This window comes from Rhea americana, unplaced genomic scaffold, assembly GCF_003343005.1.
Source record: "Rhea americana isolate MKP2758 unplaced genomic scaffold, rheAme1 scaffold_139, whole genome shotgun sequence".
Lineage (NCBI taxonomy): Eukaryota > Metazoa > Chordata > Aves > Rheiformes > Rheidae > Rhea > Rhea americana.
In genome coordinates this window covers 1520444-1544496 of record NW_028185472.1, presented here as the reverse complement: position 1 = coordinate 1544496, position 24053 = coordinate 1520444, and the positions used below count along the sequence as shown (strand labels likewise).

At 42.8% G+C, this 24053-nt stretch overlaps 1 protein-coding gene across 1 annotated transcript in view; it reads right to left on the bottom strand.

Moving 5' to 3' along the window:
• The window catches only part of LRRC56 (leucine rich repeat containing 56), a 65458-nt gene extending 62426 nt beyond the window's left edge, over window positions 1–3032 (bottom strand). The window contains exon 1 of the mRNA XM_085298458.1: window positions 2899–3032. Coding sequence (XP_085154584.1) covers window positions 2899–2913 — 15 coding nt within the window. The 5' untranslated portion in view covers window positions 2914–3032. The remainder of the gene's footprint in view (window positions 1–2898) is intronic.
• Between the last annotated feature and the right edge of the window lie 21021 nt (window positions 3033–24053).

Below are 24053 nucleotides of genomic sequence, written 5' to 3'. Positions count from 1 at the left end.
TCGCATTGTCTCCTTTGTCATCACTTCTTCTACCTGAAGAATCATTTTCTTTTGACTGTGTTCCATTTCTCAGGTTTGTTGCATTTCCTGGAAAGAGTTTTAGCTCTAACATTTACTTTCTGAGTTTATCAGAACTGCACATAGGATTCAAGATATGGGCACAGAGACAGCGCATGAATTAATGCTGTTTCAATTTCTTTTCTTAAAGTTCTAACACTGTTTGCCTTTTTGAGCAGCTGCAAAATATTTTCAGAGAACTACCACAGTAGCTTAATGCTCTTTCCCAAGTAGCAATAAATTATTTAAAAATCCTTCATTCTATATGCTCTTCCTCATGTTCATTGCTTTGAACTTATAGATGAACTCTCAATTAAAATAAAACAAAAACACATCCAAACACTACTTCTGCTAGTAATGTACAAAAAGAGAAATCAAAGGAGTGTTAACACTCAACTCTTAAAAAAAATAAAGAAACAAAAAAAAAAGGGATAAACAGTCGGGGCTATGTTATACTTCAAATACTTCTTCATGATGTGAGATACTATAACCAAAAGAATAAGTGCTTTTGAAATCTTTTCTTAAAAAATCAGATAGTGTTTCTACGAACTGGCCTGCATTCACAAGCTTTTCCATTTAATACAGATCCATTAGCCTTTATTACATCTGCCTTGGCAAATCTAGTCTTCTGATTTGTATTATAGCAAATGCTGGTGGCCCTACCGATACAAAATAGGTTTTGCTCGTGATCATTTTTCAAGACAAGATACATACCTGCAGAAGGAATAAAAATACTAACCATTTTACTAGCAAGTTAAAATAACAGAGATGCAACAGAATTCATATTTGTGAGAGGCTCACGAATTTTCTAACAAAAAAAAAAAAAAAAAGTCTAATCCCTCCCAAACAAACATTAAGCCACTGCTATCAAAACCCAAATTTAATGACATTTTACATAATGATACTATTTTGCAGCCTTAACAAGTTTACACTCCTTCAAGCTCAGATATTAAGACTGTTTCTTTAACCATATCCCCAAAGTAGTTTCAGTTAAAAAAAAAAAAAAAAAGAAAGAAAAAGAAAAAAAAAAAGTTACTCCACTCCAGTCTGCTGCTAAACTCTCATCTGGTCTCGTATTAAATTCAAATCCTGCTTTCACACAGAGTCTGTGGAAAAACAGGCTGTTGACATCATAGACCAGTGGTTAATTTTTTCTTTTAATTTTCACTACCGACACATGAAAACATGTCAAAGACACAAAGGAGATTTTGTTACAGATAAAGGCCTGATGGTCTCTCCTGCTGTGCAAGCAGCATATGATTACACTAATATACTGTCCACAGTTGCAGGAATCTACACATCAGTCTAATGAGATATAAAATCTACAAAAATGTGGAATTCCAGACACTAATTGTTCTTACTCTGACCCTAACTAATAAGAGTGCATACTTCCTAGCTTCATCTCTCTACATCTCAGCATTAAAGCTGAAAGAGAGAATGTGAAGGGCAGAAAAAAACTGTTAATGACAGCAATCTTGAATTCAGACATGTCTGAACACTGCACTTTTAATCTAAATCCTTTTAGGCAAATTCTTCAAATTGGACAGAGAGATGAAATGAGTCAGAAAATATTTTTAAAATAAAAAGCTCAGAAGCATTTTCAGTCTTCCGCACACTTTATTTTACCTTTTCTTCCAAAGGCATTCTCATTCTCTTTCACTTTCCATCTTTCCTCCTATAAAGATTTTCATTTACCAATCATATTGCCATTCATCTCYATTAATCTTGAATGACGCATATGCTAATAGTGCAATTTCTTGTATGATTACTCCACATCCTGCTAAAACAACAGTAAGCACACGATCTTCAAAAAAATCCCACAGACTCTGCACATTGCATAATAAATGGTGAAAAAAAGTACTTCATCAGTTTTAACAAGTCCACACTCCATAGGTCATATAAGTTTAATAAAACATTAAGGAATATAACCTAGAAGAGTGTAATGAAAGAATAACTGGAAACAGTTTCTCAAAGAAGTCACGAGAAGGTGAAGGATCTAGTGTAGATGAATCTACATACATGCAAAAAGAGTTAACTGTTGAACAGCTTTTTACTGAAAGAGGAGTCCTTCTGAAGCTGTAAGATTAAGTCAATCCACAGTATAGAAACGTTTTGTATCATGCTAGCATGGGATAAAAGCCTAAAGCCAAAATTTAACACATTTTCACTGCACCATTCATCAGAAAGCATTGTCTGGTAAAAGCAGTCAGAATAGAAAATGTGACAGCTGATCAGGAACTTTYATATAATGAAATAATGACTTTTTTAGGCAAATCCTATACAAAGTAAGTGCAGAGCCTGGATAGCATATGCATTATAGACAAACTGAAGTGAATGTTTAAGCTGTTCAATTAAGCTTTTTTACTGTCCTAAGAACTAGGGGCATCACATATATAGTGCTATACTCTTGCTTACAGTGGGTTCACCCCAAAACCACTCTCCATACTACACAGCGCTTACAATTAGGACCTACCTGTGACATGATAAGCCCTTTCTGCAAGAAGCTGAACAAAGCTTAAAATCGACAGGGAGCCTCTGCATTTTCACAGGAGCAGGTCTGCTAGACCAGCACGTGCAAATTTCTTCCCCCATTTCTAAAAGGCTGAAAACAGCAAAGAACTTCCCTCTCTCAGCTTAAAATCCTCAGGGAGAAATTTATAGTTTGGAAGCAGCCTGGACCATTCACTCATCAAAATGAATTCAAATTCTCTACCAATGCACAGAATTTGAACGCACAGTTAAACACAACAGATTTTGTCAACTCCAAAATAAACGGGGCTGCCACCTGCTCTTCACCTCTCACACGGTCTCCGAGCCTCACAGCGCCTTGGACCCACGCACCGCAGATTTGGTCATAGCGAAGCCTTCTTTCGAGGGCCTTGGCGGCAGTCGGGCCTTCGAGCCGCACAGCTGTTTAGCAACAAAGCGGACGCTGCGCCTTCGGCCAGCTCCGGGACCCTCCCCCGACCCCTCACAAACGCGGAGCTCGGAGCCGCGGCGGCGCTCACCCCCCGCGCACGCGCCTAACGGCCCTAACGGCCGCCAACGGCCCGGCGCGAGGCGCCCTCGCGCCGCGCGCTCCCGCCTCCCCTCCCCCCCGCCGCCTCGCGGCCGGCTCGTACCTGGGGCCGCAGCGAGGCGGCCTCGCGTCGCCGCGGCAACCGTCGCCGCGAGCAGCCGCGGCCCCGCCCCGCCGTCGGGCGGCCCGCGCTCCTCTTGGCTGCCGGGAATTTTCGGCCAAGGACCTGCGGCTTTTTCCCAGAGCACAATTAGTTGCAGATCATTAAGGCTTCAGATGATTGCACAGAATTAATTTTCATAAAAAAGGGAAAAAATCAAATTAAAAGAAGGCTGAAGTTCCAGAGCAAAAAGGTCAAAAAATTAGATGTAGCGGAATAAAGCTTTTCGTAATTTGGATCCATCCAGCAGTCGAATTACGATGCAATCAGACGCTTCAGCGTCGGCATGATGCCCCCTGAATACACAGCCCAGTGCTTTTCTTGCCCACTCACCATCTCCTGGTTTGGTGCTACAGCACCATCACATTTCAATTACACTACTCAGTACGATTTGTAAATTCCTGCGGGGGATTTTGGGGGGACGTTCCTAAGTGTACCAGTGGAGCGTTTCAGTAACTTCCAAAAGCAAATCTTTGTGTAGCACTTTTATTCAGCAAGCTGATATGTTTCTGCCCAATTAAGAGCTGGGGAACCCAAGACACAGCAGTGTCCGATCAAATGCGCCCACGGGGTACAGAGACGGGTAGTGCGAGGGATTAACCTCGTGCAATTTTGTGAACTGCCATGCATCTGCAGAGCTGTCTTAATGGTCCACGTCAATAACCCCACTGCTTTTTGAGCCAAACGTGTTTACCTGACATTAACATCATTTATTTCAAAAGCAAGGGATAAAGCGCGTACAGCCAGTTTTCGCAGCTCCGCAGAGAGGTGGTCATTCGCTAATTCAATCATCCAGACTCAGCTGTCCGTAGTTTTCAATTTTCCTTGGATTCAAAGGCATGGATTACCTGATCTTTTAGAAACATCACAATATGTGTATCCAGAACACGGTTCTTACCAGTCTCTCTTTCCACACATTAGATGCAGGATTTATAAACCCGGCACCTCGCGACAAGTTTTCTTGAAGTGACTAGTCTGGCAGCACTTAAAACCTCAGCGGTCTCTCTCACACACACACGCAGGCGAAGTACATTCTCAGCTGTCTTATAAGCACTGTGGTCCCATATAGTAAATACTTTCTATTATCCCCCTGGATCATACACTTGATATTCCTAAATACTCTTGTTAAGTTATCTTTGAGCTACAGGAGGGAAAGGAGACACTTAGAGCGATTTTTGGGGGGTGCTGCTCTGTTGGACTATTGCCCTTCAGTGATTTCTTTGATGAAATGGATGCTAGGCTGGAATAAAAAGAAGCCCTCACTTTCGATTTTTCAGGGGCTTTAATTTCTGGATGGTATCAAGTGCTTTCTTGGGAAGAGCCCTTAGCAGTGCTTCCCTCTGGGGGAGGAAGGTTTAGGAGGGAAGAGGCGGAGGCCAGCCTGCCTCTGGGCATTTGAACAGCCAGCCTGTGTGCACACGTATACCCTGTATACCCTCGCACCCGGCATGTACCACACCTTTGCAAGGACACTGGAGCACAACAGCCGCTGGTGGCTCATCAGTGCTTCCTTTACGACAGCATTAAACTCACTCTAGAGTCCGCAAAACAATATCTTAGACCGTAGGTCAGAAATGTGTTGCCTCCCCTCTTGCAGGGTCTGACGGTCTATTAGGTCTATTAACGTCAGAAAAGATCACCAGGGGCCTGATCTTCCAAGGTGACAAGCGCACTCAGCTCCACCTGGTGTCATCGCAGGCCAGCTGCCCACCTTCACAGGAAGGAAGGCAGTGGGCCTTGACATGCTCCAGGAAGGTAGCATGATTCAGTGGAAACAACACTGAATTAGGCATCTGTCCCTTGCATTTTATTCCCAACTCTGCCACTTAGCTTTAGGGTAAATAGCATAAGTCACCTTGACTCAGTTCACCCCCACATCTTTTTTTGGAACATGACAATCATTTCCTAATGGTTATCTGTAGAGTAAGAATAAGTATATAGTGTATGCACTCATCTGCATGGTACTTCATTTCTTTCCCTTCTTCTGCTGGAAATAATCTTGTTATGGCCAACCCCATCTGAACTATTTGAAACCAATCAAAGAAGAAATGCATCTTTCCATCACTGAGCAAGAGAAAATCTGGCACAATTTCAGAGTAAATACAGGAGCTTTATGTCTGAACAGTTCAGAGTTACGGTAATTGTTTTGGCACCATTCCCAGAGCTGAGCTAAGGTCAGGGAGAAACCTGTAAATTAATAACTACAGAAATGATGTGATCTCTCTCCAGGAATCATGTTATACATATATGAAGCCTTATAGGACGGTAAAAACATGCTTCGGTTTTGTCCAGAAATATTTAAAATTTTTAAATATCAGTATCAGCAACTAGCGTACCACAGACTTATGCGGAGATGTTGGTCCCAATTCTGATCTCACCATCACAGGAACTTCATAAACAAAAACAGGTTAGTCTGGATTAATTATATTGGCACTACCCAAATGAACAGGAATCAGGTGTAATTACCTTCTCTGAAAACCAAGCCAAGATGGACGGGCTTTTCCTCTGGGGTTTTGTCTTCCAAAGAGCAGATATAACTGTCCTCATGATTGTATCCGATCACCATGTATCCACGCAACACCCAGTCACTAATGAATATTATTGATTAAGAGCTAATTGCTGGTGACACTTGTATTATTAACATTTAGGAATTCCATTACACTACAGATTAGAAACACAGGACCAGAAAAGATTTCAGTCAGGGGAACCAGTTTCCTTCTACTGCAGACAACCACATCATTTAGATACCCGTCAGTCTCTTCCTCTTTCTTTTGAAAGATTGGTCCAAAGCCTGTCTCTGAAGATTATAGACCTCTTAATTTATAGTCTAATTTTTTATTGCCAGTTTATATGTATTTGTTCTTTTGCCAAATTATTTTTCAGCTTAAAATAACTCTTCCTCTCTGTTGTTTGCTTTCTTGATGTATTTATAGAGCCCACTCTCATCTCTTCTGAACATTTACTTTGCTAAGTCATACAAGCCAAGCTCCGAATCTCCTGTCATAAAAAACAGGTTTGCAATTCTTTTTGTTGTCCTAGTTTTTCTTTTTCAGTTTTTCTTTCTTGAAGGTGGGTGACCAGAATAGTATAATTAATTCCAGATGCCTTATGCAGTGGTATAAATACTCTCCTTTCTGTCCTCAAATTACCCTGTCTGGTATATCCTGCAATCATGCTATCAAAGTCACATCAAGCTGGTCACTCATAATCATCAACTAATATGATGAGTTCTTCTCTTTCTTTGTCCTCTCTAGTTGCCAAGTGGAGCAAAAGTCCCCACTATAGCAAAAGGTTTTGTAAATATGTGCTCCCACATTTTGCACCACTACATTTTATCCTGTTCCTATTACTCCATCCCCTTAATTTTTCCCGTGTTCCTGAATGATATCCCATTCTTCCTCAGATAATACCACTTAACGACTAGCAAAGGTCATTTGCATACTTCTGTTTTTTTCCCCAAGTCACTAACAGAAATTAAAATGAGTATTGTCCATGAGAAACTCCACTATAAATTATCTTTCATCCTAATACTCCCCCTTTCTGTCCAACCTCTTCTATGATACAATCTCTAAGTGTTAGTCCACATCTGCATGATCTCCAAGCCTGCTTTATTTGATTTGCGATTATTCTTACTTTATCTGTACACAAAAAGATGCCAATACAGCTAATACTAACAGATGAAATATGGCATGCACACCAGCATGGTAAAAGATGTATCCCCAAAGGCTTATTATTACAAGTAGATAATGCAGAGAAAGGGTGTTCACCCCCGTTTTATAGAACAAGATGCAGGATTGAGTATCCAAACAAATCTCTGTAATTAAGCGAGGAATTTAAAGGACAGTTCTGCTGCTCCACTTGACAATTTTCCCGTGTTCTTGTGTTGCATAATAAGCAGAATACTTAGAACTTTTGGTGATTCTGACATCAATTCTGCAAGTAGCATTTTCAAAAAATCTGCTCAGGTTTCCAGAAAGACCTTTTTTTAAGGTCTTAACTATGGCACCAACCTCATCATTTCATGTGCTTGTCAGAAGGTGACAACAGAAGAGTTCTCACAGCAGTAGGTGTTCAGCACATTAYCATGACTGTCAGATCAAGCGGAAAAGAGGTTTTCAGCGTATTTTAACTCACACTAAGGCTTTGATGATAGTAATTTTTCTTTGCTCCTGCTTCTGAAAACAAGTTGACCAAAACATTCACTTCTCCGAAGTAACCCAGAAACACCGTGTGGAGTCAGAGGATAAGCAAACATGCTGGAGGGTTAGCTAGGTCCTAAGGCCTCCCTCCTCTCACTGCAACTGTCAAAGAAAACAAAACACCTCCTTGGCCTTGTAGAGTTTCTAAGTATGTTTTCTGAGTAGTAGAACACAATAAAAGCAGCAAGTGACACCTTCTCATGGAGAAGGGCTTCCTACAGAAAAGCTGAGCTTAAGATAGGCTTAAAATGTGGTGCTGCCAGCACACAGTGTGGATGTATTTCATTAGCTTAAACCCTCACTCAGGGTTTAAACTCTGCTCTGCTGGGAGGGAAAACTCCAAGGGAATCCCACTTACTTTCAAGCAATATCCAGTGCAAATGCCAAACTGGAGGGCTTTTTTCCTTCCTTCATATCCTCACTTTAGAAGAGTAGATTTTTGTTTATGACCAAGTGATTTATCCAGAAGTGGCTGCATTACAGTAATGGTTGAGGTGATTTATTGTCATGAAAGACGAGGCAAGAAAGGTGAGGTAGGGTACTGTTTTAACATTTGAATCACTGAGTCAGAGAGTTTCATTAATTTCAGAAAGCCGTTTCTCTTAATTCTGCCTTAATTCTAACTAAGAGTTGTATATAAATTAATACTTGTAAGATTTCTCTACCTTCTCATTTTTACTGGAAAAGGGAAAGAAAAGTTCTCTTAATGTGAAAAAATAACAAGAGCCAGAAAAGCATACTTGTACTCCCTTGTTTATGTCATCCTGACTCAAGATGAAATAGCAGCTTGAAATGTCTATATAAAATAAAGATTGTTGTTTTCTGTTGCTCTTCAAGGCCATCTACCTTTCCAGTTTCTTTTGTGTCAAACCATCTCCTGTGTTTGAGAAGCACAAGGCTGCTATCAGCGCACATCTGCCCCTCCAGGGTATGGCACTCTGTTCCGCTTTGTGGGACAGCTCTAAAACTGTCCTGAAGCTGCCATATGGTCATTTTTACAAGAGGATTGGTTATTACAAAACCCAATGTTACTAAAACTGTATTAGTGCTATAGGGGCTTATTCGAGGTTAGGGGCTCCGCTGTGCTCAGTGCTGTACGAATCCTAAGCAGGAGACAGTCTTGCTGAGAGGGCTTGAGAAATGGCAAACTTACAAATAAATAAATAAATGGAGTAGTGCTGGCTGTGGGATTAATGCCTCTGGGACACAGAAGGCCTCTTGCTGATGCTATTTATAGTTCACACCTGGTCCACATTGTTGGTGGTCCTTGCGTTTCTTCTGGGATGAATTCCATGGTTGATGACTGAGTTACAACTTTGTTTTCAACATTAAACCAAGTAAAAAATGAATTGATGTTGGAAAGGAGGTGAGGTCGGTAACTGTTTTCCCATAGTTTTTCAGGAGCATCTCTTGCTCTCTGCAGTGGAAAGATACCTCGTGACTTCACTGTGTTTATAGTTCTGTTTTGCCAGGTGGGCGTTAGCCGAGTTGTCTTTAGGCAGGGAAACCATTCTCTACAGCGTTGCAACATATACTCGCTTTTTGTGCCAATGGAGAGCCACAGCAAAATCTACCAAATCAGAAAGGTGTTAATTTCTATTCTTGTTCCATCAGTGTAAGTAACAACATATGGTGTGAAACAATGGAAAAAACAGGCCACAAAAAAAAAGAAAGAAAAAATTCAGTGCAAAGCATTGAACCACTAGTTTGCATGCAATTTGTACAGTTGCAAGCTTACTCTGAATTGCACCACACACAGGCAACTTAGGCACATGAAGGCATTCAGCCATTATTGCAAGATTGCTGCAAGCCATGCTAGGGACAACAGCCCTGACAAAGTCCTTCACAAATACCTGCCCTAAAGCAAGGAAATAAGGTGGTTGGGACACAGCCTGCAACTGCATAGGGAGGAGGTCAGCTGGTAGATGAGGGGTCAGGCAGTCCTGAGGGCTGTGTTTGGGCTCGAACAGATGCTTCATGCCCTGCACATCCCCACTCACACCTATGTAATCCTTGGCCCAGTGTCTATACCACAGGGGATGCGTGTCTCTGCCCTAATGTACACAGCGCTGTACAGAACTCCTAGCAGGCCTCTCCCACAGCACTTTCTTTGCTTTAAATACTTTGCCCTTTCCTGCTACTCCCAGGGGTATTTCACACCCATGGTCTGCTTGATGATTTGTGCTTGCTTCTGGCTCAGGATCAGTGAATGAGCTGAACGGAGCTCCAAATGGTTGGGCTTCCTATCTAACCTACAAAAGAAACTCTGTACCCTCTGTAAAATCTGCTTCTGCTTTCCATTCTCTTGCACGCAGTCTGGATATTAGTCCAGTAAAAGCTGCGCAGGAATGAAAACTGATGCAACACACCACCATCCTATGCTTGGTTTTTTTGAGCTTAGGTTCCCCTTTCTGTGGAAAGCCTCAGGATTTGTCTCTGTTTGGGTTATTGTCTTGTGTAACTTCCCTCTCAATGCTGGTTACAAGAAGGAATCCTATCCTTATAAGGAAAGAAAGGTGTTTCCCTGTCCTAAATATGTCAGGAGARGCCTGATTTCCAGATATCTTCCTTATAGCCCAGGCTCTGATTTTGTGTAATGCACACTCAGAGAAAGGCCTATGTACTTTGTTATTCCAGCACCTAAATTAGATTAGTAAAGAGAGAAGATGGATTATTGGTATACTGTTGGATATATACTTTTATGCACTGTCTAGAGGTTTCAGTAAAGGTAACTCTGGTACATAAGTCAGCACGCTGGCTAAGATCAAGAAAATGTCTCAGGTAATACTTTASAGTATTGAAAACCATAAAACATACTGCAGTCCACTCAAATCTCACACATACCTCAAGCTCCTTCTTTGACAGTTTGTTTTCAAGGCTGGATCTGTCAGCAACCTGATGTTCGTGACAACAGGTGGCAGTGAACATGGCATGCTGCTTTCTGCTACTGAGGACTTCACCAACACTTGTAGAACAGCTCTTTGGCTGTGGACCCCTGCACTTTATCRTTGCATGATGACACTTCTGGCCTCACACTCCATCCCAGCATCCTCTTCTCTTAAAACACCTTAAACGAGACCCTGGAGTAAACCTTTATATAGAGATCTCAGTGGAAACTTTAGTCCCTGAATTGAATGTGGTTTTGGCTGAGCAAATCTCTTCTGTAGAAGACTGAAATAAAGGATGGGAATCATCTCATGACCACGAACAACTGTTATCTTTAGGAGTCACGACCCTCCTGCAATCCTGTGACACTTCTCCATTCACTTCCTACAGACTGAGCAAAGCCCTTGCATTTCCAGACTTGCCCTCAGTTGTTAGCAGTGGAAATGGACCTTTGCTCATCCCTGTTCCAATGTGGAGCTGAATTTCTGAAAAACACAAAGTGGGCAAGGCAGTCCTGGATTTGTACTTGACCCTTTCTAATAGGATGGTATGCTAGATTTGATTCATTTCAGCTTGTTGCCCTGCTCTGAGACATGTAYAAGTTCATTCATTTCAATAGCATTATATCAAAACAAGAGTATAATGTATAACTGAATACAATTCCTCTCTGACAGGAACTAATCTCTACGCAGTATTTCTGCASTGCAATATGGACAGACATGTCTAAAATACTACCAAGCAGTGTGGTGAAATGCATACCCCCTGCCCTCACCGTATAATGCATCGCTGCTACCAGCACCCATCSTCCTCTGAGCACACGTAAGCCTCTCCTGTCCTGCCCCACACAGGTCTGTCTTTATGCCATGCAGCCCATGTGCTTGCACAGGGATATTCATTAACAGATCATTCACCATAATTTTACAAACCAAACAGTGGCAGGTGGCTAATACCTAAGTTATTGGCTGATCACTCCCTGCAGTAGCAGATCAGAAGACCAGTTCAACTAGTGTCAGGAATACATTTCCTATTCATTCTCCTTAAAAGTCAACAGAAAMTCAGGTGTGCAGTGTTCAGCTATGTATTAAGTGTTTACTGTCTGGCTCCTGGCTTATGGAAGGGAGATTTTGAAGGTGCAGTTCACGTGTTTCTTTTCCAGAGAACTGAGCAACAGGAAATATATCTACAGCTGTTTGGCATGGGACACTTCTCCCTCCTTTGAGATACTTGCTTTACAACATGTCCAGCCCTTGGCAATCTGGAGAATGAAATATAAAGATTGGAGGTGGGGAGGGGAGAGGGATAAAAAATAAAACCATTGGTGTGATCTAAAGCCTATTCGAGTTAAAGGAAGTTTCAGATCATACTCACAGTCTAGCCTAAAAAAAGCTGTCAAATTAACATAAGACTACTGGGCTTTCCAAATTTAGCACCTCCAAAGAGAACATATTTTTAAAATTGTTGTTGCATTCACAGACAACTGTTGTGATAACTCCTGGTCAGTGATCATTAAAATAAAACCCTTGTTACAGCAGCATGCTTGGCTGCGCAAGAGGTCAGTGGAACCAATTGCCTGCTGTATGCAATAAATACAGGATCATAAAACACCCAGTGAAAAATCCTATTTGTCGCAAAGTCAACTTCCTAGCAAGGGCAGGAATCTCATATCACCTCYTTGTTCGTGATCATACGCTGGAATCACTTCTTCATCATTTATACAGCAGCTATCTAGCAAATATGTTCGGGGAGTATCCTAGTACTTGTAAGCACAACTTTATGATATGCCCTTTTTGAATTAGGCAAGCATTGCAGCTGTGTAGAAACAGAGGTCCTTGTTACCACCTTACCCTGCTAATAAGCCTGGAAGCCCTCCTGCTGTATGGCATGGTGCAAAGCCAAGTCACAAGCACAGAAGTAGGGCTCTATTTTCCGAAGCACTCCYCACCAAGGAGGCAGCTGGCTCGGCACAGGCTGAGGAGCAGAAAGGATTCGGTGCTTGGGGGCTCAGGTTGCTAAACAAGATTGACAGGAATGAGGACTAATGAAAAAGCTCTGTATCTGGATGGAGAGATAAAGGGGAGAAAAGAAATAAAAAGTGGGAATTAATCTGAGGAATATTTTAACCATGGCTACTGAAATGCCATAGGCAAGGAAAGGTATTAGAGCAGGAAGAGYCTCAGACTTGGACATAACAGTATCTGAATACCTAAAACCCAAACTCCTTTCATCCAGGAATTTAAGAGTGTTTATGAAGGAGCCTTATATCATCTTCCCTGCTGGAGCATACTATCTRCTTAAGCCTGACATTTTAAAATACCTCTGCCATGCAGAGACACTCCTTGATTGGTGCTGTCACAGCACAGTACAGCTTGGGAAACCAACAGCTACGGGATGCTCCTGGACACTCGCTTGCCAGCTAGAGGATAGATCTGCTTGCACAGTCATTGCACCTGGCATCACATCTTACGTTACCATCTAATAGCTTATGTTACCAACTGAACAGTTTTCTGCAACAACCCATCTAAGCATCAAAGGGTTCAAGGGTCCAGGACAGCCCAAGGAACGCTGGTTGTGGAAACAGGGCATGTTGCTCACTGCCATACCAAAGCCAGTTTGATGGGGCTTACTGATACAGGAGAAGTTTGTTTTCCTGCTTTCAGAGCAGGAAAGTAAGGGTCATTAAGTAGGGTCATTACCATTAGCCTCAGTATGCTGACAGAAAGGTCTCTGGTTTCTGTGCCTAGCAATCAGGCGCTTTCCCCAAGCCTTAGCTTTGCTTAAAATGCAATGTATAAGAGTTTGTCTCAAGAAAATTTGATGGACAGCATGTGGGTGCTGGAGGCAAGGGKAGCCAAGAAAATGAGGGATCTCTCTGTCAGGTGATATATTCTCTCCTCTCAGATTTTTAATGTGAACCCTTAATTTTTGTAAATATTCTCTGCATGCTGCTATAGATAAGACATGGTTATAACTGTGATACTGTGAGAAAAAGATGCAATACATGAACCGAAACTGAAGAGCTTTCAGTTATGGATCATATTCCTTATATGTGGTAATAACATCCATATGATAAATTCATTTATTTCTGCAAACAAGTAATAAATTCACCTCTTCATGGTAAGCCAGATTTATTCCATTCTTTGACCTCCCCTGCAATATTCCTACTGGTTCTTTTCTACTTTGACTGCTTTTAACTTTACAAAGTGCCTTAAACACAAGAGAGACATGGAGCTGCTGGACAGAGTCCAGCACAGGGCTATGAAGATGATCAGAGGACTGGAGCATCTGCCCTGTGAGGAACGGCTGCGAGAGCTGGGCCTCTTCAGCCTGGGGAAGAGAAGACTGAGGGGGGATCTTATCAATGTGTACAAGTACCTGAACAGAGGGTGTCAAGGGGATGGGGCTAAACTCTTTTCAGTTGTCCCATGTGACAGGACAAGAGGCAATGGGCAGAAACTGAACCACAGGAAGTTCCACCTGAACGTGAGGGGGAATTTCTTCCCTGTGAGAGTGACGGAGCACTGGAACAGGTTGCCCAGAGAGGCTGTGGAGTCTCCTTCTCTGGAGATACTCAAGGCCCGCCTGGATGCAGTTCTGTCCAACATGCTCTAGGTGACCCTGCTGAGCAGGGAGGTTGGACTAGATGATCTCCAGAGGTCCCTTCCAACCTTACTGATCCTATGATCCTATGATTCTACGAAACCCCTTGAATATTGGTCATTGATTGCCAGCAACTGCACTGATACATCTGAAACTTTAACCATCCACATTAACAAAAACTCAACACTCGCCTTTTCTGCAAATCAGATTTCAACAACACCCCTCTCCTCTTCCCCCTTSTCTGGCTCTGGCTGAAAAATATGCAGGACCATTTGCCAGGGTTAATTTTTAATAGTGTCTTCACTGCTGCAGTGAATGAAGTCATTTATTATAGCAAGCAGCACACTAACACGCTAGGCAATAATAAATGCTAAAGAAGGTGACTCAGGAATAAGCAGCCAGAGGGAGCTTCACACTCCCACCTGCCTGATGGCTTGGCACAAAGGACAGAGCATGGCGTTTAGCTTCCCCGTATGCTGAGTCTTCGTTCATGGGATTCCTGGATTCAAGCCAGGAGGCCAGTTAGGTTTGTTTACTTTGTCGTCGTGTGTGCCCGTACATAAACAGAGTCACAGCAGGCTGTGTGGTCAGCCCTCCTCTCTGCCTAGGCGCTCTTTGCCTCTAATGAAGTGYGTTAATATTCCTCTTAGGTGGACATTGCCGCTGTGGGAACGTGTCAGCCCAAGCAGTTTGGCCCTAAATAGGCTTTGTGATCTTAGGCAGACTGGAAAGCAGCCTGCCCACCTGTAAAACAGGTTTAATGGCAGTCCTCTTTTCTCTAGAAATGCTAGGAGGATTACTTCATGTCTGAGATCTTCAGATGAGAACTGCTTGGTGGTAGAAAGTATTTTAGAAAGAGCAACTGGAAATCACGGCTAGATTGTGGGTGTGGAGGTGAGCACAGAGGCAGCACTGTTCTCCTCTCATTACCTGAGATCCTCAGAAAGGTTAGGATGTAGGCAGATTAGAAACCAGAAGAGAAAGTGCTGTTGGATTCTTATTAAGTAGGATTCATTTTGATTTTACTGCTCTGAGATATACAGGGCTGGGATGCAAAAACTGTTTTACCTTCTGAGTAAAATGTAGTAGCAAGGTAGAGTCCTCTCATCAGCTCTCATCATCTCACACCTATCGACTGTAGTGTTTTTGCCTCCACAGAGTGGTCCAAAAGCCACTGAAGTCCATGAATCCTCCCCATAGTCTGCAGTAGGCTTTGGATCCAAGCTCAGCAAGCCAGCAAGAACATGCTGCTCAACATGCTATAACAAGTTCAYTGGCATGTGCTGATCACTGCAGGAGAGCTGTTTTAAGTATAACCTGTTATAAGTATGCTCCAAAAAAGGAGAAAGATCTTGATGAAGGAGGCAGAAGCTCAGCCCTCACTCTCACCAGGCTAAGCACGTGCGCCCTGAAACACACCAGTCTCTCCTAAAATTGGTAAATGAAGCATTCCTGAGTCCATTCCTTCCTCTGTGTGCTGTCACACAGAAGCTAGAGAGRGTATTATGTTACTCTTTACTCAGTTTGTGATTGTGAAAGTCTCCTAAATCCCACCGCCAGTAAGCCTGATGATTAAACAGCTTACAGAAGGGAAACTATAGCTAACACCTTTTACTCTTATCAAAGCACATTGCTAATGAGGGCTGGGAAATAGCTCCGTGCTAATACCACATCTGTAGATGAACATTAGCCTACTCATGTTTTCATAGTCAGTAGCTAAAATTCAATCAATCAGTTGGATCCATGTAACATTTCTGATCAGTATTTCAGTACCTCTGTCTCAGTATTTGTCCAATCAAARTACACTGACTGGAAGCACAAAAAGAAAAGCCAAGGGCCTGAGACCAGAGGAGAAATCTGCAAAGTGCTGATTTGGACATCTCAGCTTGGGTATCTCACAGAAGGCCTGACTTCAAAAATGTTTAACATTTGCCCTCTGGAAGCCATCAGACAGCACTTCAGTGATGCACGTACACACACACTTACATCACTGCTGAGCACATAAACACCTATCTGAAGAGTTTCTTAGAAACAGGYAATGGCCCTGCCTCAGCCTTGCAAGATGCAAGCAGTGGCAGCTCCTCTTCTGCATTTCACCTTCCCTGACAGACAAGGAGCAGGAGGAAAGAAAGGGCTGACTGTGGACAGAAAATGAGGCAGGTGATCCTTTCCACTTTATAGGTTCAGACCATGACTGCCCTACTTGGAAAGGCCTTTGACAATGAAGTTACCAGCAAAAAGAGGATCCATGCAAAATAGATGTAGAAGAGACCTGGAGATAACTTAGCCATCTCTCCGACTGAAGGCAAGATCTCTACCCCCATGCTGTTCTTGAAGGTGCTTACATGGGAAGACTGTGCCCTCACCATTAGGGTGAGGGTCTCTACCACATGGGTTTCTCAAGACAGCCTGGATAAAAAAGCCATGCTTGTGCCTAACTATACTAATCATTAAGGAGCTCTTCTGATACCTAGCCTGAACCTTGCTTGGTGTGAGCATACTGCTGCCACCACGACCTTACAGAGAGCAGTATAACTCAGGATCTCTGGCTCTGGCAGCAAGTAGCTGTGCTGTAGAAGCATCTGCCTTGGCTATAAGTAACGCAAAGGCTGAGGTCACCAATGGGCTTTGGGCAATACAGTATAGGCAGATTTTAGGTGATTCCTCACAAGAGGCTCAGGAAGAGCCTGGCACAGTAGAAAACCAATGTTTTCTAGGGGATAGAAAGCAATTGCCAGCTTTATTAAGGTTGCACATAGGAYTAGTGGATGCACTGAAGGCTCCAGAGTACTGAAGAAGCAGAAAGTTATGGCAGAAGGCTGGATGCCAACCTCCTGTCCTGCCTATGGGGCAGCTACTTTTGAAGTGAGTATTATTTTGCATCAGCTTTACTCAGTTTGCAAAAGCAGGAACTAAGGCTTATTGAAGAAGGAGAAACAGGATTTAGTGAAGGACTTGACAGAAGAGGAGCAAAGGATCAGCAGCTTGAGTTTGATGATGAGAAGAGGGATGTGTGGCAGGGGTAGAGACAATGTGCAGCCAGCACTTTCATGCAAATCAATCAAAGGAAAAGAAAGCAGTAGTTTAACTGGATAAACACAAATGTCTTTAATTCTATCTAATTTTGCCATGTGTGCATGTTTGAATCATGCTGCGCAACACTGCTTTGAAATTTCTGTAAGAAACAGATGTGTTTAACAATTATTCCTCAATGTTGAGGGGGAAAAAGTGTTAGGAGCAAGAAGATTCTTTTTTAAAAAAAAGAATAAGAATAATCTTAGTGTCTCCTCCCGGAGAAAACGTGGGATGGTCTGAGATTTAAGTACAAAGTCATCTGGTACAGAGAAGCCTTGAACTACACGAAGATAAATGTGTTGCACATCAGTGAATGCCTAAATGACACAGAGAGCAAGACATCCCTTATTCGCTCATCTGGTTTCCACACCTCGAATTCTGCTTCCTGCTAGCAAATGGGACACAGGTGACACAGAGCATGGTAAGTGATCTGAACCATCCCATAAAGACACTGCCAGCAGGCAAGCTAAGTGCTCAAACTTTTCTGTAGAGTTTGCAAACTAAAATGGCACAGGACGAAACATTGTGAGAGCACGTTAATGAAAAACAGAGCTTTCCACTTCCAAAAGCCCGAGTTACTGCTGTCTGAAGATGAAACGAAAAACCTCCCTCTGAGGGCAGTGATCCAAAGATCAGGCTCTGTGGGAATGATTGACATCCATTTCWAGCTGACAGCTAACGAGTTCTTGCACACATGCCAGCAAACTGTTGCCAGAAAAGTGAAGGATCCTCCCTTGCCGATTTCCACATTACTGGACTTCCTGCCCTCTTTGCCCCTGCTTATCCACCCCAGCAATCTCAGCACAGAAGCCTGGGATTAAGTGGAAGCAGACGTGGGACATTTATCAACTCTGGTCACTCTTGRCCAGGTAGGAGCTTTTTCATGGAGAGCTCTGCACCACTTCCAAGTAACTCAGGTTCTAGAGTCAGTTTGTGACCTGTAACAACCCATAGAAAGAAGCATAAAAAAACATTCAAAAAGAATGTTTGCTAGGGATTTAAGCAAACGCCYACAGGAACAAATTGGGCATTTTCTACAGAAGGCAGCGTTTTTCAGATCAGGCTACAACTGGTAAGCAATTGTGGAAAGACAGATAGCTCCTAAATAGTGTCAGAGATCTAATCTCTATCTCCTATCTCTCYCCTCCTCGCCAGTAGAATCTGAAATCCACAACATCCCACCATCTAGCTGGGGGGGGGAGAGATTGGAGGGGGGCTTCACATTACATACATTCAGTTTCTAATCGATGAAATTTAATTGTTAGAAACCATTTTAGTCAATAGAAACCCTTCCTATTTCTAGCTTTGGCGACACATGGGTCAGGTTCTGCCCAAATTCTCCGTTTCTTTCAAAAAGGAAATACGTGATGGGAAGGATCCTGGCCTGGATCAGATAACTCTCCAAATCCATGATTTTGCTATGACCACCCAGAATGTTCTGTGATGTTTTCAAAGGGTTTAGTTTAAAGGGGCTTTTGAGTACTGTATTTAGTAGAATTTAATCCAATTTTAATGACAGTATTTGGGGGATTAGAAACAAAGTGGCTCCATTCACTGACTGGGTCATCTGAAGTAATGTCGTGTTTTGATGGAGGTGATACGAGGAAGGTTTTGTTAAATGACTCAGAGTTAATTGATTGATTCAGAGGTTTCTTCTGTTAATTGATTAGTACAGGAACTCTCTCTAGTTCTGTTCAGTGTCCTTTGCTGATGATGTGCTAAAATAACTTTGGAACTAACCTTGACTTGTCTTATTTTTTTTCTCTCCTTCTCCATGTAGTCTCTCAGTTTGACCTCTGCTTCCAAGTCTTAGGTGCCTCTGAGAACCCCACTCTGTGGGATGATGCTGCTTGCAGAATTTCACRTTTGTGATCTCTCTTGCAGTTATGTCTTTTTTGCTGCAATCTGCAGTAAGGAATAGCCCACAAACTTTAGGAAGACTCTCCAGCAGCCTGGGTTCAATTATAGTGTTGAATAGTTTTTGATTGTATTTCCCCCCCTCTCTTTTTAAATCAATGACTTTCCCTTATCTAGTGGTTTCTTTGTGCTGCAGAAGACTCAGATCTTCCCCATAGTGTCTTTATAGTTAGTCATTTACAGTATGGCAGTTCATCATCAGGAGTAAACCGTAAGCCCTTCATCTCCATATAGATTATCTATTACATTAAGATCCCTTCTCAAAGGCTGTTTTCCAAGTACTGCTATTGTTGGGACTTGTGATTTAGCAATATTGTGATCTAGCAATATTTTCTCTATACCCTCACCAGGAAGTTAGAAAAGGACTGTCCACTATTCACAATAGTTTTTTAGTTTTATCTGTAAATTCAATAGTTAATTAGTTTTATCTGTAAATTCAGCTAAGCCGCTAGACAAGGCCAGCTACCACTTCTCAAGCCTGCCTACTTTATTACTGTATCAACAGCCTAAACTTTAACTGGGAGGGGATGTTTTTAAAATAAAAGGAGGGGCATATACTTCATTCCATTGCACAGCTGGAGTAGCGCTACTTGTAGCTCATATCAATAGCCTAGGGATTAAGAAACTTTAATTTTTTTTTCCACTTTTCAAGACTATCMCCTGAAAGGCATCCTTTTCAGCTTAGGCATAAAGCAAACACTTCAGATGGATCCTATCCCCCCACAAGATTTACAAACTTGCCTATTTTAAGGAGAAGATAGGTCCATTGGCTTCTCCAACTACACACACGTAAGAGTTTTCAGCTAACAAAACTTAGTTTTCATCTCYTCCCACAATAATAGTTCCTAAGGTTCCCCTCTCTGTCCTTAACCAGTTTCCTTTTTCAGGTCTCAGCTCTCTCCATAAATGAGCCATATACCAGTGAGTCCACCCTTCCTGAAGGAGCATCCTTATGGCAGGTTCAAAGAAGGCCCCTGCGAGCCTATTCYATCCTCTGCCCAAACTAACTCCAAAATGCTCCCAGATTTGCAGAAGTGCGCTTTTCCTGTTAGAAAAAAAAAATGTGAAAAGAACTCAAAATGGAGGCTGTAAGAGACCGTGAGCCAAATTCATTTCAGCAGAAACAGGTTCATCCCTTACTGGCATCTGCAGAGTTGCATCAGCTTAGTGAATGGATTTGGCCTTGCACTTCTGAGAATCCAGTCCTGTTCCARTTCTTCTGAATATTTCCTTCTTTCCTCCTGGCTGCACTTTGGTTTTGATCCAAGTATCAGATAGGCTGGCAAGGCAGCTGACTTGCACTGGATCTAACGCAAACTTCTACTGACAGGTTCTGTTACCTAGTTGATGCACAGTCCACCAGTGAACAAAAAGGATAAGGTCTCAGCTTTTTCCCTTGCTACACAAGGAAGTGCCTTGTGATGATCTTTTTTTTTTCCTGTTTCATAAGTTGGTTGCCATGGCAGTTACTGGTGTTGCAGATTGTTACATACAAAAAGGAAACAATATAATCTCTACAAAACTCATTTTTTTTTAAACTTGACCTCATATCTATTTGCGTTCTGCCATGATACGGCTGACCCTCTAAGCTCTGGAGAGAGATGGACAAGAGAAATATGCCAGTATGGCAAAAATGCTTGCAGGATTACTGACTCTCATGTTTCTGCAGGAGGAATAAATCCAAAAAAATTACAAGTATGGTATGGAGGAAAAGCAATGATCACCAAGATCTCTGCTTCTATCAATGTACTCAATATAGCAGACAATATTTAGAAGAGCACACAGATATAGTCTGCCTTCTACATACTCTAAGAAAGTTTCAATTACACAGAAAAGAGAAACACATCAATGAAAATGGACTAGCTGAGTATAGGGAGAACTCAAAACTATGGAAAGCAGCAGGAAGTAGTGTGCATAATTAGAACAAAGTTAGGTATAATTGCAGATACAGCAAAGTAGCAGAAGACACAAGCAGGCACTCCAAAACAACAACAACAAAAAAAGGCAGCTGATCTCACTAACCTTCCCTCTATATCTGCTGGGAATTGATATACCATTCAGGGTGGGGTGAGGCCAACTGAGCGGGCAGAGATGACAAATGGGGCTTGTTCTGCACCACAAATTCTGTGTGGAATTGGCCCAGAGGACAAGCAGCAGCACTGAAGGGCTGGCCAGGAGAAGAGACAGATGGCAGCCCGAGGCTGGCCAGGAATATACATCCTTATGTCACCGTAAGTGACTGGTCTCATTTAAGCTGGCATAAATTCAGTTTATCTGAGTTAATTATCCCAGTGTTTCTCTTGGTGCAAAATGATAGGCCTAAGAAGGAAATCAGGATGCATTCAAATACCTTGTGAATTTACAAAAATTACTGCTGTTATTTACTTTGCTGGTAATATTGATGATAGGAACTTTTTTTGGTAGAGGGGAGAGGAATAGACAGACTAGTCCAACYTGGCTGTCACCTGAGTGCTTCTACTAGGAATAACTCTAAAAAAGATTATCCTTTAAAAACCTTTTGGGATAGCCTTGATTATAGCAGATTAGCAAAATCCATTGTTAAGTGAGCTCTTAGCATAAGCTTGTATCTCACACAGCATAAAGCTAAGCTCACCTGTTGTCTGTGGATCCCTTCTTGCAGAGGTTAAAGGGGAATGGCAATGCTAAGGAGTTATTCTGAGAGGTCACAGTGCTTACAAGAATTAGCTGTTCACCTTCCCAGGACTCAGTCTGGAGTACTGTTACAAAAAGTCATATTAACATAGATGGGATAAGCATGGCCATGAGTTACGAGCTCCTGTTTGCAAGCTGATGGTGATCAGAAAAACTTGGAGGCATCAAAATGACAGAGCAATCTTTGGCAGCTTTAACCCCATAGCAGGTTCTTTTCTGGCAATTTTCTTGTGGAAGTAAGGAACCCCGAGATTCTCCCCATTTCCTCTTTATTGCTCTGTGTGTAAGCAGACCCAATATTTGACCAGCCTTCGCTTCCTCCTCCTGTCAAGTAAGGCTTGCAACAGTTAGTGCCGCTGCAGGATTTTTTTTTCAGGATTTTTTTTTTCTGCAGGTGCATATTTCTTCTTTGCCTGCTGTGTGCTCTATGGCAAATCTCAAAAGCTGCACTGGTAGCTGGCTGGAGCAGTTTGGTGGCTGTTCAATTGGAGACACCACAGGATGAGTTAGCAGAGGTTTGCAATGGCATTTGTACTGCTGTTATGGTGGCATTGCATGTCCTGTGCTTAAATAAGAGGTTTCTGTTTTCCAGGGGCCTCAGATAGGCCAGGATATTTTACTTGCATTAAATTCTTGTTTAGAGAAAGGAAGGAAGAGTCAGGCCAGGCAGGATGACTTTTTATGAACAAAACAGGCCATATCCTCAGCAAACGTGAGTTAGGCTAGCTTCGCCGAAAGCAATGGAGCTATGATGCTTTACAACAATTGAGGATCTCATCCCCATATTTTGCTTTTTATGAAAAAGAGAACAGAGAGACAGACATCTTTAAGCCATATCACTCTCTCTGCCCTCACAAGTTTGTGTCATCATCCCTATGTGATAGTGTGGTTATGACTCACCAATAGATGATTATGCCTGTCTTGCAGCAGTCTGCAAACAAAAAAATAGTCCTCAGGTATCGTATATCCTCCTCTGATCTGGAACCAAAGAATGAGCAAGAGGCAATTTCAGTCCTATCTTCTGCTTTCTTGGTTCTTGTAGATCAGTGTCAACCCTAAGCAGCATGAAACTGAGGTTTGCCCATATCTGTGTCTGTTACACTGTTGGTTTTTGCTCCCTGATCAGCTTTTTGGGGTTACTTAGGCATTGAAAAATATACTGTGCCTGCTTTCAGGGGACTTCAAAAAGCAACATTTCTGTATGCTCCAGTACCCTGCCTGCTCACCAGAAATGGATAAGACAAGATGAGACAGGTAGTGCTGAGAGGCGGTGCACTGTGCGTACATGTGTGTGCCTGCAAAGAAACCCATCACCTTTGTGTTTGCGGCTGCTCCTGCTGTTGGCTCGCACAGGAGAGATGCTGTGCTTCTGCGAGCTGCGGTCCTTGCTTTTGCGTAGAGCTGAGAGGTTGTTCAGAATCAGGAGGGCGCTTTAGAAGCAAGCAAACTTTTCCCAGGTAGGTTAAAGCTTCAGCCTATTTGTTTAGCCATGTCTGTTTGCGCGCTTTTAGAAAGCGCTCTGTCAGGCTTGTAGGTGCCACTGCAACACAGGTCTGCATGACCTGAACAAACCTGCAAAACTCTCGGCGGGAATCCTTACAACTTGCTTAATCTATTCAGTACTCCAGCTATGAGTTCTGCAGGGCACAAGCTTTCTTCTGACACGTGTTAAACTAGTACCTAGAACAACAGTTTCTAGTTCCCTTTCAGATCCTTAGCTACCTTTTTAATGGAAACAATGTATCGTGGTAGGTGCTTGGAAGGTTCAGAGTAAACAGTGCTTTTCCATTATGCGTATTATACCCACAGTCGTATCCTGCTGGCCTGCTGCAAAGCTTCATCACTTGTGCATGCTCYTAGATAACAAGGTGCCTATGCAATCCACTAGCCATTTTCCAGGGTAACCTCAGTGCCTCATAGTAGAAAATGTCTGATAACACAGGGGTACTGGGACGGGATGGGAAGCGAGGTGCTGACATACCTGAATTCGCAGGAGTAGCTTGGGTCCGTTGAGGTTTACAAGCCCCGATTTAGCTGTGCTCCGAGGGGGACCCAAACAGGATCTGACGGAGCCACTTGCCACGCTCAGAGGTCTGCCCGTAAAGAGAGTAACTGTGCTCCTGCAGTGCGTATCCCAGCTACTGAGCCTACCTGGACCCCAGCTGTCATTACTCAGGAGCCTTTGCTTTCATGGGCCAGCTGCATTGCCTGCAGATAACTCAGAGCTGTCTCTTTTCCCGGGCATTTCCAGATAAAAGTGCCTTGCCAGGGGGGTTTCGCCTGCAGGTTGTTACCAGCTGGCGATTTTGACCGTTAACAGCAGTTAATGAACAGTACGCTTTAGCAGCGCCTCGGTTCCCCGCCCCAAAACGCACGGGCCGCGGGAGATGCAGCGGCCGCTCGGAAAGGCACCTCAGCCCAGGGCATTGCCACCGTCCAGCTAAGCCGCTTTGCCCCTCAGCGCACCCGG